This window comes from Sciurus carolinensis, chromosome 6 (assembly GCF_902686445.1).
Source record: "Sciurus carolinensis chromosome 6, mSciCar1.2, whole genome shotgun sequence".
Taxonomy (NCBI): domain Eukaryota; kingdom Metazoa; phylum Chordata; class Mammalia; order Rodentia; family Sciuridae; genus Sciurus; species Sciurus carolinensis.
In genome coordinates, this window is record NC_062218.1 from 150,232,169 (window position 1) to 150,246,063 (window position 13,895).

At 35.1% G+C, this 13,895-nt stretch overlaps 1 protein-coding gene across 2 annotated transcripts in view; it reads left to right on the forward strand.

Moving 5' to 3' along the window:
• The first annotated feature begins 682 nt into the window (after positions 1-682).
• Positions 683-13,895, forward strand: part of Gabra1 (gamma-aminobutyric acid type A receptor subunit alpha1) — a 51,668-nt gene continuing 38,455 nt past the window's right edge. The window contains exons 1-3 of one of the 2 annotated variants that reach the window (XM_047556831.1): positions 683-1,123; positions 3,454-3,542; positions 7,078-7,190. In XM_047556831.1, the coding sequence (XP_047412787.1) occupies positions 3,469-3,542; positions 7,078-7,190 (187 nt within the window). In that variant the 5' untranslated portion in view covers positions 683-1,123; positions 3,454-3,468. Of the gene's footprint in view, positions 1,124-1,184; positions 1,253-3,453; positions 3,543-7,077; positions 7,191-13,895 lie in introns of those variants that run through there. The other variant, XM_047556832.1, reaches the window with a different exon arrangement.

Genomic DNA, 13,895 nt, shown 5'->3' on the forward strand with positions numbered 1-13,895 from the left:
CCGGAAATGGAGATATGCCTCTCAAACCTAGAAATGATCAGAATGATGTATTTAAAGTTAAATATTCCTCTTCAGGGAATCCAACACAATTCAGAGATAAAGACGCCTGTGTTTTCTTCGTGATAACGTACACAAGCACTTGCCTACGAAGAAAATAAAACAAGAAACAAAACCGGGTTCAGGAGCGTGTTCTTGCTGTCCTCTAAGCTACAGAGGAAGGTGGGCTGGAAAGCGCTCGCAACATGCCAAAGTGCGAAGGACTCTCACCCCAGTGGCCAATTCCCTACTGGCCAGAACTCTTTCCTACCGTCACTCAGCAATCATGACTCTGCAAGACACAGGGACTTAGACATACGTGTGAGAGTGTGTGTGAGCCAGAGAGGCGAGAGGACCCTGCGCTCTCTCCACACGTGTAGCCCTGCGTCTGCCTGTTTCAAGGCTTGCGTTCATTCATATGTATGCATTGGTTACATATGTGATCTAAAGTGGAACAGTTATACTGCTCGGTTGTATTTTTAATGGGCACACCTTAAAATAGGGTGTTCATCAATTGCAAGTGTGTAAAGATCCGAAGTGCTGTCCCCAGGTCTCTAACCCTCTCTACCTTTCCCTTCCCCTTTCCCACTCCCCCCCTAAAAGGAATGCATGCAGCAGATTGTGGAAGGATTTGAGTCTGCAGCTAGAGAGAAGGGGATTAGGGCCAGAGCGGTGCAAGTTAAATTGTGCTGCATATAAAAAATGGGCGGATTGGTCTCCAGATCCAGAGGCTGGTACCACCTTCCTTTCTAAAATAAAATCTCTCTGGCATGAAGTCACCGCCTATTTCACATCCGGTTTGCCCTGGGACGTATTACTACTGTCTTGGTAAAGAGAAATCTTTTGTTGTATAGCTGCAGATTGGATATTGGGAAGCAAATTTGGGTGTGAAATCTTCAGCACAGGAGCACGCAGAGTCCATGATGGCTCAGACCGAGTGAGTGAGAGGCAGGGAGCGAGCGAGGACGCCCCTCCGCTCCCGGCGCGCCCGGACTCGCAGACTCGCGCCGGCTCCAGCTCTCCACGATTCTCTCTCGCAGACTTTTCCCCCGGTCTTGAGCGATCCGGTGCCCAGAGGGGGCCCGAGGTAAGTGCGGCTTCGGACCGCGACCCACAGCGCTTTGAACATGGCTTTTCCTAACCCGAGAGGCAGAAACGCTGTAGTGGTGGGAAAACAAGAAAGAGCGAGCAGGACAGGAGCCTGAGCCCATAGCAGGTAGAAGCAACGAATGTTTTTCTTTCAGGGCTAAAACTGCAGCGATATAGGAGCTTTCTTTTCTCCCTCTCTTCTTTTCTCTCTTCCTTTCTTAGGCAGATTTGGATTTATTCCGCGGGGTGGGTGGTGACATGTTGTTTTGGTCTTTTTTTTTTTTTTTTTTTGGTCCAGAGGGAGCTGGGGTGAGTTTGGGAGGGGCGTTGGGGGCCAAGGTCTAAAGTTAAGACGTTGGGACAAAAATCCTATCTCCCTCTTCCATCCCAGGGAAGGCACTCTTATTCTGGTTGAAAAATTGCCTCTTTTCTCCTTTCCCGTGGACGCTGCTGAAATGCCCCCTGGTGTAGGGGTCTCTTCCATTCTGAACAGGAAAAACTCAACTTGTCATTTGAAATGGGTGGCAGGGGATATTACGGATGTTTGGAGTGTCTATCTGGAAGGGGAGGTTGGAGGTGGAAAGGGGTAAGGAGGCAGTTTAGCGTTTCTTTTAAACTATTATGTTTGTATTTGCAGGAAACTTTCTTACTCAACAACTGAAGCGTTGTTTTTCTTTTTTAAAAATACCAGAGGAGGGCAAAAGGCTATGGTGTCTTGCCTGGAGGGTTTTGTTTTGTTTTCTTGTTTATTCCTTCAGGAATTTCCCCTTTTATAAAGATCCAAGAAAATTAATAGGGCTAAAAGAAGTTGTTTTTCCCCTTCGTAACAGATGCTGAAGATTAATGAAAGGGTGAATAATAATTGTGCCGTTTAGATGCAATATTTTAACATAATGATGTTTATCCAAGATTTCTTGTCATATTCTACTCATCTGTGTCAAAACCAGTCACTAAATTAAGTAAAAGCTATGATGTGGCTCACAGTTCTTATCTCTACACCATTTCACTCCAAACACATTAATTATATTTCATTGCTTACATGCCTGTTTGTAATGGTTTTTACTGATTTAAATGATCCCTGAGAGTGTGGAAAGCATTTTGTAGATACAATTAAAGGTAAAGTACATTGAACTATAGAGTGCCAAATGAAGAATATGCTTTAAAATACTTGTAATCCTTTAATCACCAGATCCTACTGAAGAGTAGAGATAGAGGGAAGTGCTAACAAATACTTCTAACGATTCTCATATTGTGACTGCAATTAATGACAGTACACCGAAGTGAGATGTGATTCTCTGTTCTTTAACCAGGTAGTGCACTGAATTTCTGAAATACACTCCTTAAATAGGTTATGCATATTTGTGATTCTGTAAGCCTTCCCCACTCCTCTATTCCCCCAGCATCCCACTACCAAGTCTAAATTCAACAATCAATAGTGATGGATTGCACTTTACCTAACAGGGAAAAAAGATCCCCCTTTTCATGCAAGGCAAAGCATGCCAGCTTCCATCTGTTTGGAATGAAACATTTTTCAGCAACAACCTGGCAGAATTGAAGAGGGATTAAAAGATCTGTGTGGGCATGTTTGTGTGCATTCCTGTGTGTGTGTGTGTGTGTGTGTGTGTGTGTGTGTGTGTATTTGGTATGTGAGAGAGATCAGTACATGGCTTGACTATAAAGTGTGTCCTTTAGCTGCACAGAAACATTTGTGAGCTTATTTAACAAGGCAATCACAGACACAGAATAGAAGCACGACTTTGGCATTCAACAGTGTGTTTCCAATGGGCTTTATAAAGAGATAAATACAATTGCTTCTAAAATCAAGGTACATCTAGAATTCAGAGATGAATTCAGTCAACAGAGTAGGTTAACCAACCCCATTCCACCCCAAACATTTTCTCTCTATTACTGACACTAGCTTAAATTTTCCAATGTGGAGTTTAGTCATGGGGACTCAAAGCAGAAAGGTCAAAATTTTCAGATGAAAAAACAAACAGAAGAGAAGAAGTCAAATTATAAAATAAATAAGAAAACCAGGGAAAACAACTCACAGTTTTTATGTTGAGCAATATTGTCACCTGAAAGCACTTCACCTTGTATTCTTTTACAGGAAAAATTAAGGTACTGATGTATTTCTGAATGGAGAAATGGAAGGGAAAGTGAAGAATGGATGGTCCAGGTTTCCATTGCTTCCAATGAGGTGTCATATTCCAGTGAGGTCATTTCCTGACTTCAAAGCATTCATCTGAACTGCCTCAGTCAGCCCTAGTGGTTATAACCTGATGTTCCTTGCAAGACACATTGATCTCTACTTATTCTACTTTTCAGCTGCTCAAGTCCGCGATGAAGAGAAGTCCAGGTCTCTCTGAATATCTTTGGGCCTGGACCCTCCTTCTGAGCACGTTGACTGGAAGAAGGTGGGGACACTTTATTTTAAATCTGCATGAGAATTTCTGTAACTTTTCATTTATTCCATTAGGGGGAAGAAAATTATCCATGGATGAATTCATGACTAAGGGAATTCAAAAAACTTAAGTGCAGTAAAATTCCAGTTAAGACTGAAGAGTAGTAAGGAAAAATAAACCTCTTATTTGCATGTCAGTTAGAATACACTTAGTAAGACTTTGTTAATAAATGTATTAATTCAACATTTAAGTCTTGGATTGAACTTTTCACTATTCAGTTGTAACTCAACAAAACATGCGGTTTCCTAATTCATAGGAAAAGTTACCCTAATTAATGTCTGCATACCATGCACGCTGATTTTCCAAAAGAAATCTTAGCCATTTGTAAGGATCATAGAATAACTTGTGAATATATGGAAGTGGAAAGTTTAACATAATATTTTAAATTTGAAAACCATGTCTCTATGAATGCATGTGCATATTGTGTTTCAAAACTATATTTATATAACCAATAAAGATGGAATACACTAGACAAATATTTACTAACATTAGGTAAAATCAAACTTATCTAATTAAGCTTAACTACTATGTAGACAAGTTAAAGGAAAAATCAATGTTTAAGTATATTCAAAATATGATTAATGATCCAATCAAGACTATAAGCTATTATAGTAAAATTATATGAATGACCAAATATTTCAGTTTCTTAAATTTGCTTTACTATTTCTTGTGTTCTTTATTCTTTGTGGCCCATAAGAGATTATTAGACAGGATACAAAAACCTGAGATTCTTCAAATGTAAACGGAAAGTGAATCCTTGTGAGTTAAGGAGAGAAACAGAATACCCTGGAAAGATTTGTGAATTTGGAGGAATGCTTTCTAATTGAGAAGTTGTCTGTTGTTATATTTTGCCATTTTGCATGGTATATATGACTATCAGATGAACAAGACATACATTACTGTCAGATACTCTTAATTTGAGAAGTTAAATGATCTTCACTGCTTTTGAAAAATTACATGAAGTGTTACTATTGTAATGACCTGTAGATGGAGTTAGTGCACAGGGTTTTATTATATAGTGCTTCATATGGAATCAAAATCAGGTACTGTAACTGACATTTCTCTTCAAAATATACATTCTGTTTAGGAAACACAGCATTGGCATGAATGTTTATTACCAGATAAATAATTGTGATGTTTTTTCCCAAATTTTTTCTTTAACAATTACAGTTAGTTATAGTAAATTAGAAGCAAAGTTGGAGAATCTGATTAGAAAAATCACACAAGAGAGATTTCCATTCCAAGGGGACAGGGGAGCTGATGTTCTTGGGGTAAGGGGAGATCTCCTTTGGTATTTGTACCTCAATGCAAAGAACTGGTGAAAACATTTATAAGAAAAAAACAGAGAGAAAAGCATTTCCTGAATTTATATGAGCTATATAAACTTAGGGCATGCAGGTAAAGGTAATAGCTCTTATTCTAAGGTTTGTGCAAACAACCTCACTATGCTCTGTCTTGTCATCCCATCTCATCTTTTCTCTCTTGCTATTTTATTACTTTCTTCCTTAGAGCTGTCTATCAGGAGCTCATCACAACTTAAGGTGTGCTAGCATTTCTTTTCCATCTTTATCAAGATGACCTTCCAATATCCTTGAAAGATGCAAGCATGGCAGTTAGTTTTGTGACAATGAGTTTTTATAAATAATAGGATTCGGAAAACTATTTTTCCCATTCATCAACGAGACATACTGGAGAACACAGAACTCATTGAAAATTTGATTAGAAAGAGATGTTTAATTTTACTGAAAGAGAGTAAGCCTTCAATCTGCGTGGCATTAATGTTGTATTTGGCAGAATAAAAAATTGATACATGGGAACACATTTAACACATTTAATATCCTGGATAGCTTTTAGTTTTAGTAAGTTTATTAAAATAAAACTTTCAGGAAGATGGCCTTTGCATTTGGCGAATATTAAATCAATTACCTGCAGAACAGTGTTTTCAAAATGATACTTTAATTGTATTTCTTGATACTGTCAAATAAGCAAATTCTTTTTTATAATGTTAATACTTTCCTTGTATTTATCAGTAATAAGAGCACACAAGAGTGAAGTAAAAAGTGTATTGAGTAAGAAATGTGAAAGACATAGATTTGTAAAAGTTCCTTAATTTACACCCTGTATTTGTTTTTTTTTTTACTCAAGGTCAGAACTATCATTGAAATTTATCAGTGAGTGTGATCCATCCTAAGATAGAAAATGCTTCTCTCAAAGGATTTTGGAAATGTCATGCTAATCATTACATAAAATGGTTCAAGGAGCATAATCAGTAATGCAGTTGATAAAAGAAGGTGTTTGAACTATGGTCACAACATGGTTGAAAATCAAAGACTGATAATGAAAAGGGATACAAGCTACATCCTTAAAGTACAATTCAAATAGAAATAATTATTTCTATACAAAAGTATAGGAATGAAGTTTTGCCTAAAAGTTGAAGGAAACTGGGTTCTAGATCGAGCTTTGCTTACAAATAGCTTTGTCTTCTTGAACACTAAAACTGTGTTACAGTTTGAAAACCACAAATTAAGACTATTGAGCTTCCTCTTTTTCAAGGACTCTTTCACATATAAGACCATCAATTGCAAAAATTCAATTAGATATTGGAACAGATAAATTTTTAAAATTGGAGCATAAATCTTAAAATGAATGAAATTTTGAATATTGGTTAAAAATAGAATTAATGTAAACAAAGTTTTATCTGCTTCTCATCTAAATATCTGAAAGAACATCAAAATATCAAAATAGATCTGTCGGCAGTGGATAAAGAAATGGATGTTGGTAGGTGAAACTTAGGTTTTGCTACATGTTAAATTAAAAAAAAACTATTTTTGTAAATCTCTTTCACTACCTTACTCTCTCACTCTCTCTCAAACACACACACACACATACACACACACACACAAACACATATATTTTTTTAAATTTGAGAATTTTCCCACATTTTTCTTTCCAAGTTGAGTGAATATTGTTGCTTGCTCAGAGAAGATATACATTATGACATAATAGACATGCTGAGAATTCAGAAAGTAAGGAGGTAGAATTCATTTCCTGTAATCTCCCTTTCATATTTAGAAATATGGACCTACATCAATGAAGACAAACATGAGAAAATGGCAAGAGTTAAAACATGACATTTTAAAAAAAAACAACAGCAGGAATTTTCTTTTTCTTTCTTTTTTTATTTTTACAGACTGCATTTTGATTCATTGTACACAAATGGGGTACAACTTTTCATTTCGATGGTTGTGCACAAAGTAGATTCACACCATTCGTGAAATCATACATGTACATAGGGGATTATGTCTGGCTCAGTCCACTCTCTTTCCTTTCCCTGCCTTCTCCCCTGCCTCATTTCCTTCTACACAATCCAAAGTTGGAATTTTCAACGATTGAGTAAAAGAAAAGTAGGAAAACCTGGGGAAGGTCTTAATCAGAGAGAGGTTTCAGTGGAAACGTATAATGCTGCTTATTTTTCTGCTACTTCTAGCTACGAACAGCCCTCACTGCAAGATGAACTTAAAGACAACACCACAGTCTTCACTAGGATTTTGGACCGACTCCTAGACGGTTATGACAATCGCCTGAGACCAGGCTTGGGAGGTGGGTTGTGTTGCTATATTTTTATTTTATAGAATAATATAAAAATCTTTACAATGATAGCCTTGTTTTTCCTTTACATGTTAAAACAACAAGAATGGTACCGTGTAGTTTAATGATCAATCCTATTTTAATAGATTGCTCAATGTTAATTCAATTCCCTATGATAGTTGTGGCCACATAACTTTATGGATTAAAAGACGCAAAATTCTCATAATGACATGAAAGAGATATTACATTTATTTGGCAAGCACAATGTTTTCTCTCTTTAATTTGATTATACAGGGAAAGCAATGGGGAAGACACTCTCTTCTAGTTTAAAGACTGCATTGACTTCACCTGATTTTGCTAAGTCTGCACTGAATTTAAATAGGATATACTGATTCTGTTGCTTTAAACATTTATATATACTGATCCACTATGCTATGCTAGATTACCACCACCTCTAGGATCAAAGGTGAATAAGATAAATGATAGTGTTTTTAACCATACATTTGAACTTACACCCTAATTTTCTATAGTAAAATTATTTTTCTTGGAATATCAATTCATTGGTTATACTGAAGAATTTCTGGTAAGGAAGAAAATAGAACTTATTACTAAATATAAATATATTTAACAGTCAGAATGAATAGTTCCAGAAACTATACATGTATTTGAATAATTTTGAAAAAAAATAATCAAATTATCATATTTGGTTAAACAAAAATGAATGAAACAAAATCAAAATATTGATTGGATTTATAGTAAAACAAGCAAGAAAATAAATTATTGTTCAAAGTCACACAGGAAAACAACATTAGAATCTTGGATTCCCAGCTTAATCCAATATAGCACCTTTTCCAAAGTACCTGTAGAAACTAATAGCAATATTTAAACAGTGACTAAATGGCAATATTAAGAAAGGCACCTCTTCTGCGTTTAGACAGCACAGATAAGCAGTGAGTAAGAAGCTTAAGAATCAAGCACTGATTTTACAACTGAATGGAGTAGCATGGATTTAGAATCATTTAAAAAATACTTTATGTAGTGTAATCACAGAGATGTACATCATGGTCTATTTTCAAGCTGCTAAATGTCATTACTGTCTTGGAGGTTTAAGAGGAACTGCTTTTTCAAACTCACAGCTGAAGTATATGTCAAAGGTCTTACCAGGTGTCCATTCTTATCTATTTCAAATGTTCATTTGAGGACATGCTACACAATCATCAGGCTTCCTCTTCCCTTAGTTTTCATTCAATTTAAAAAAAAATCCTAAAGTTACAAGACTCAGTTGAAGGTGCCTGTAAGACTCAGTTTTCTCTGAAGGCTGAGGTAGGAGGATCCCTTGAGCCTAGGAATTTGAGGCCAATCTGGGCAGTATACAGAGACCCTTTCTCCAGAAAGAAAAACAAACTGGACATGGGGCAATCACAAAAGAAAAAAAGCATGGTTGTGTACATATGTTGATATGTCTATGAATACATAACATCTATATTGGCTCCAAGGAATTTCTTTTGGTGCATAAAATTTGAAGTAAATTATAAAGACTGCAGATAGGGGAGGAATATACAGAAGTAAGAAATGGGTTACTGATGTAAGTTTTAAAAAGCAAGACTTCTGAAAGTTCATAAAAATGTGTATAATTCCTTCACGGTATCTCTTTCCTGATCTATATCATTTCCTACAAAATTAGCAGAACTTCATAACATTTATAAAGACTTTTTTTCATCCTACTTTAGTAAATTCTGTTTAATATTTTAATGTGTGCACATAAATATCCTCTGAAAGGTTTGTGTGTAGTTTTCAGTTGTTTGAACAATTTTACATTATACAATTATTTTCTTCAATGATGAGCTGTGTAGTTGTATTATAGTTCTAGATATAAGTAACAAGCCATGACTGTTAATTTTCATTTAAATGAACATAACTCTTTAATAAATGTACATATTAATTCATTATTCAAATATAATCTGAGCAGGAAGCATTTGAACTAATCCTCATATGCATACCTACACCATAAAGAGTCATGGACTTGTAGAGTTGTAAACCAGACTAAGCATAGATTGAAAGGTTATATTTGAGTACTTGCAATACTAGGAGATTTGCTTACAGAAATACCTACGTTAATCATCTTTAACATTACTGTTTTGGTATATATATTTATTTCCTTAGATTGTCATGCATTTCTGCAAATTTAAGTATGACATGGATTCCAGTAAATTCCTATTGCAAAATGAATCCCCTTCCTTTTGTTTTTTGACATGAGTCATTGGTTTTCAGATGAAAAAAACTGTGGTAAATGCTTGAACAATTATCATTATTTACTAAGAGGGTAAAAGTTTCCCTTCAGTAGGTTCATGATTACAGTTAGGACAGTCTCATCTTGTCTACTGTCTTCTTTATTATGACAAAAGTTTGATTTTTATAAAAATAATGACACTTTACAAAAGGTGTGAATGTTTTGTTCTGAATATCTTCAGAAAACATGATAAGCTGAGACTCAAGAATAATATAAGAAATTGTTGTATGTTCAAATTCATCATGACTTGTTTTCTAGAAACACACTGCATCAGAAGTGTAACATTGCTCCTTAGGGATGTACACTGTGGGTACAAACCAGGACATAAATACGTAACGGGGTTGATCCAGATTATAGAAATCAGCTGGCAGATATTGCAACAGTATTGGAAAAGGTTTTTTTTTTTTTCAGCGTCAAGAAACAGCCTAAGAAGGTGAAAATAAAAGGATAACAGAAAAAGATATCCAGGAAGGGATTTTTTTTTAAAGGTGGGAGAGTTAAAATAGATTAAATTATATGGAATTCTAAATTTTTAATATACTCTACTAGGAAACCTAAAGAGAAAACTCAAGCAAGTTCTTATTTTAAGTACAAAGTAAATGAATAAAAAAATTTAAACAAACTTGAATTTAAATTATCAGTAGCCAGAAAATGCAAATCAGAATTGTGTGAATAATTGTTTAATACACTCTCATTTATTATATCCTTTGGTGACAAGATATGAAGGACTGCTTTCTTACTGCAACTAGGAGTCGAAAAATATATTGGAAAAATCTTGACTGAAATAAAGTCAGTATAGAAGGATGACAGAGTTGGGGAAAGAAAGGTAGAAGTCAGAAAAATAGAAAGATGAATAAGTAAAAGATTTCAGAAAAAAAGGAGAATAAAAACAAAAGGATAGAAAAAAGGAGTCTGAATAGGGAGAAGTGGGAGGGATTGCGGCCCTGGAGAGGAACAGAGAGGAACAGGAAACTGTAAAGCAGAGGAATCCTTACCATTATGACTGGTAGACACGACGTTCACATGGATAATCAAGATTTCTCTCTTTACTTTCAATCATGACCAAACCAAAAATCCTCTGAGTAAACTCATCCCAAGTTTTCTCCTTATTACTTGTGAGTATAATAAATGGAGGAAGACTGTATATGCTCTAGCTTCATGAAAAATTAAATAATATTTCTGCTGATCTGCACACATCTAGGTGAATTATCTCTCACATGGGCTCCTCCCATGCTTTGGGAGTAGGAAAAGATAATCATCAACACACCCAAAGCTTAATCCTGAAGAAATATTTCAGGTCTTCAAGGACAAATAAGACCCTTCCAATGACATTCTTCCCTTCTTTGCCCTTCTGTATTTATCAGCTACCGTTTAAGATGTACAAGAATCCTGGGTGAGCCAGGGTGTGCACAGTCATTGTCCAGGTCACCTCACAAAGCTAGGGGCTCCCCTTTCTCCTGTCCACGGGCTCAGTCTCCCTCATTTAGCTTTCAAAAGACACATTCTTCTATAACCAATTTCATTTCACTCTTCTGAACACAAATTAGGAAAAATCATCCCATTGTAGGTGGAACACCAGTAAGGATGGAATTGAAGGGATTGCAGAAGAACTTTCCCTCCACTCCATCCCTGTTTATGGTAGTTCCTGGAAATACTGTCATAATTTCTAAGTTCAATTATAAGTTTAATTTTAATAATAGGATTGATGTCTTCCAAAGACGTTATCCTCAAACTGCATGAATGAAGATGGTCAGGGAAAGAGATGTATGTGTCCTCCTAAAGTGACAGACCCCAAGGGATGGGTGATCAAGTGGATAGGGTTATAAGTAGAGAATGGACCTTATCCTACTGTACATTTAATGGTATTTAGTTTTCTTCTTTGTGCTATAAGTGGTAGAGATTTGACTTTTTTGATTTTTTAAGATTTTGTTTTTGTTTTAGATTTTGCTTAAGCAAATCTAAACAAATAACTGAGAGATAGCTTTAGAGTAATTGAAATCTAAGCAGTTAATTAAAAGTATAAGAAGAATATTTGCAACTGAAGTTTCTTCTCAAGGCATTTTAGCATTAATATATTATTTAAAAAATAATCTATGCCTCCAAGCAGACATTCTCTTTATAATTTTCCTTATCTTGGATTATTCAGACCCTTATAAAACCTTTTGGACTAATCTTTAGCCCAATTATTGCAAGAGAGCTCAGCTTTAAGGCATAAGAACCCCCAACTCCTAAAATGAGTCAAAGTGATTTCAGCTAGCAGATGGTCTTCTTTTTTTTTTTTTTTAAAGGAAATTAGCCTGGACCTTGTTTTTTTTTTTTTTATTTTCATGTAAATATAAGAAAAAAATGAAAAGTTAAGAGTACTGAAAGAAGTAGATTACCTTTTGAGAATTTTGTTTTTTGCAAGTTTGTAAAGCTTGGGTCACTAGAGAATTGGGAAAGAAATACAGCTTTACAATTTTTAAAACTGAAATTTAATCTACCTCCAGTTTATAAGATGTCTGATACTCATGAAAACTTTTTAAAATTATTATTTTGCATCCCATGTGGTATTTAGTTCAGAGAGAAAAATTGTATTCATTCATTTTTAACTAAGGAAAAACATGCATTTTGTACTTAAATTAAAAAGTCAGAATTTCAAAAATAGAGAGGACAAAGATATTTCTGTCACAGTGTATTACTGTTAGATAAATTAAAATGATTCCACTTACAAGATCTGAAAAAGTAAAATATAAAAAGTTTTGGGGTTATTCAATTCCTTTTTCTTGTTATTATTTTAGTGTTGTTTTTTTTTTTTATCAGAAAATAGCCTTTAGTATTCTGCTTTGAAATTCTACTCACAAGCATCCTTCCTTTTGAAGCTCTGTAGTTTTATCTTATTATTTTAATGCAAGGTGTGGAGCAGCTGCTCAGACTTTGGCAAATTCAACCCATTTTCACAAAAATACTATATCAAGATATTCTATACCTCAGTTGAGTTTTTGAGATAAGACAGCTACCAAAAACCCAAGAGGACCTGTTAAAATGAACAGAAGAGCACCTTCTAACCTTTCCTGCCGAGCTCTCCAGTTGGTTCATGAATCCAGCTTGTCCAATGCATCCAACTTAGATACCCAAAGGAATGTTCTAGCATGTTTATGAAACTTTCTACTCTCATCTTTCCTGTTGTGTATAAAGCAGCTACCAAGCATTTTTTGAGATAAAACAAAGCCTTTGAGACTGCACTCAAATTTAAAGGTCAGTCTCAGTAAATAGCTATAGTTTATTTCCCATGCAACTACTCTGGACCTTTTTAATACTTTATATTTCCCATCTTGATTCTAGTACCAACATGAGATCTTTAAAACGCATTTTTTTCTATAGACTATTGATTTTTTTTTCCTGGCAGAATCTGAAATCTGTAACTGCAAAAGAATGTATGATACCTAAGACAAGAATGTCATTGCTAAACTTCACAGATTATAATTTATGGAAAATTTAACAGAAAACAAGGACCTAACGTGTTAGAATATTCCTCCAAGATTTTTATATTATCATTCTCACATCACTAAAATACTATAACAGAAGTTATAATGCTTCAAAACTGTAATAACTTGTACAATTTAGATCAAGATTTATATATACCAAAGAAACCCCTCAAGGTTGTTTAGCTCTTTGCAAGTGGAAATTGTTCATATTATATATAAGGAGGGAAGGCAGAAATCTCTCAGTGCAAATGGGATAAATGTCTATTGTAATAAAATTTACCCTTCCTCTTTGAGATGCTTGTATCGTCCGTGTTCTTAGAATTCAAAAACACAAAGGCAGGATTGATTAGGCATCTTGAAGCTTCACTATCTATTCCAACTTAGTAGATAAATGTTAGAGCCAAAATTAAGTAGCTCTACCTATCAATCAGGGAATAGATGCCAATATTGTTAGGGCATTAAAAGAATAGAGGCATTTGCTGGAGTTGGAGAATGTCATGCTAAGTGAAACAAGCCAAGCCCAAAAAACCAAAAGTTGAATGTTTTCTCTAATAAGTGGATGATGATACATAATAAGGGGCGGGGTAAGAGAAGAATGGAGAAGCTTTAGATTGTGTAGAGGGAAATGGGACAGAAGGGAGTGGGGGATGAAAAGATAGTGGACTGAAACAGACATTATTGCCCTATGTACATGTATGATGAAGGGTGTGAATCTACATTGTGTACAACCATAGAAATGAAAAGTTGTACCCCATTTGTATACAATGAATCAAAATGCAATCTGTAAAAATAAATAAACAAATAAATAAAAGAATAGAAACAAAGGACAGGAAGCAAAAATGTTGCTCTAGGCAGGTCAGCCAGGAGCTAGAATATTACCCAGTCCATTGGAGTATACATTGATGCTTATGTGGGAGCCCAGGATACTCTCACTTTCCAAACAAGAACATTTTAAAGTAG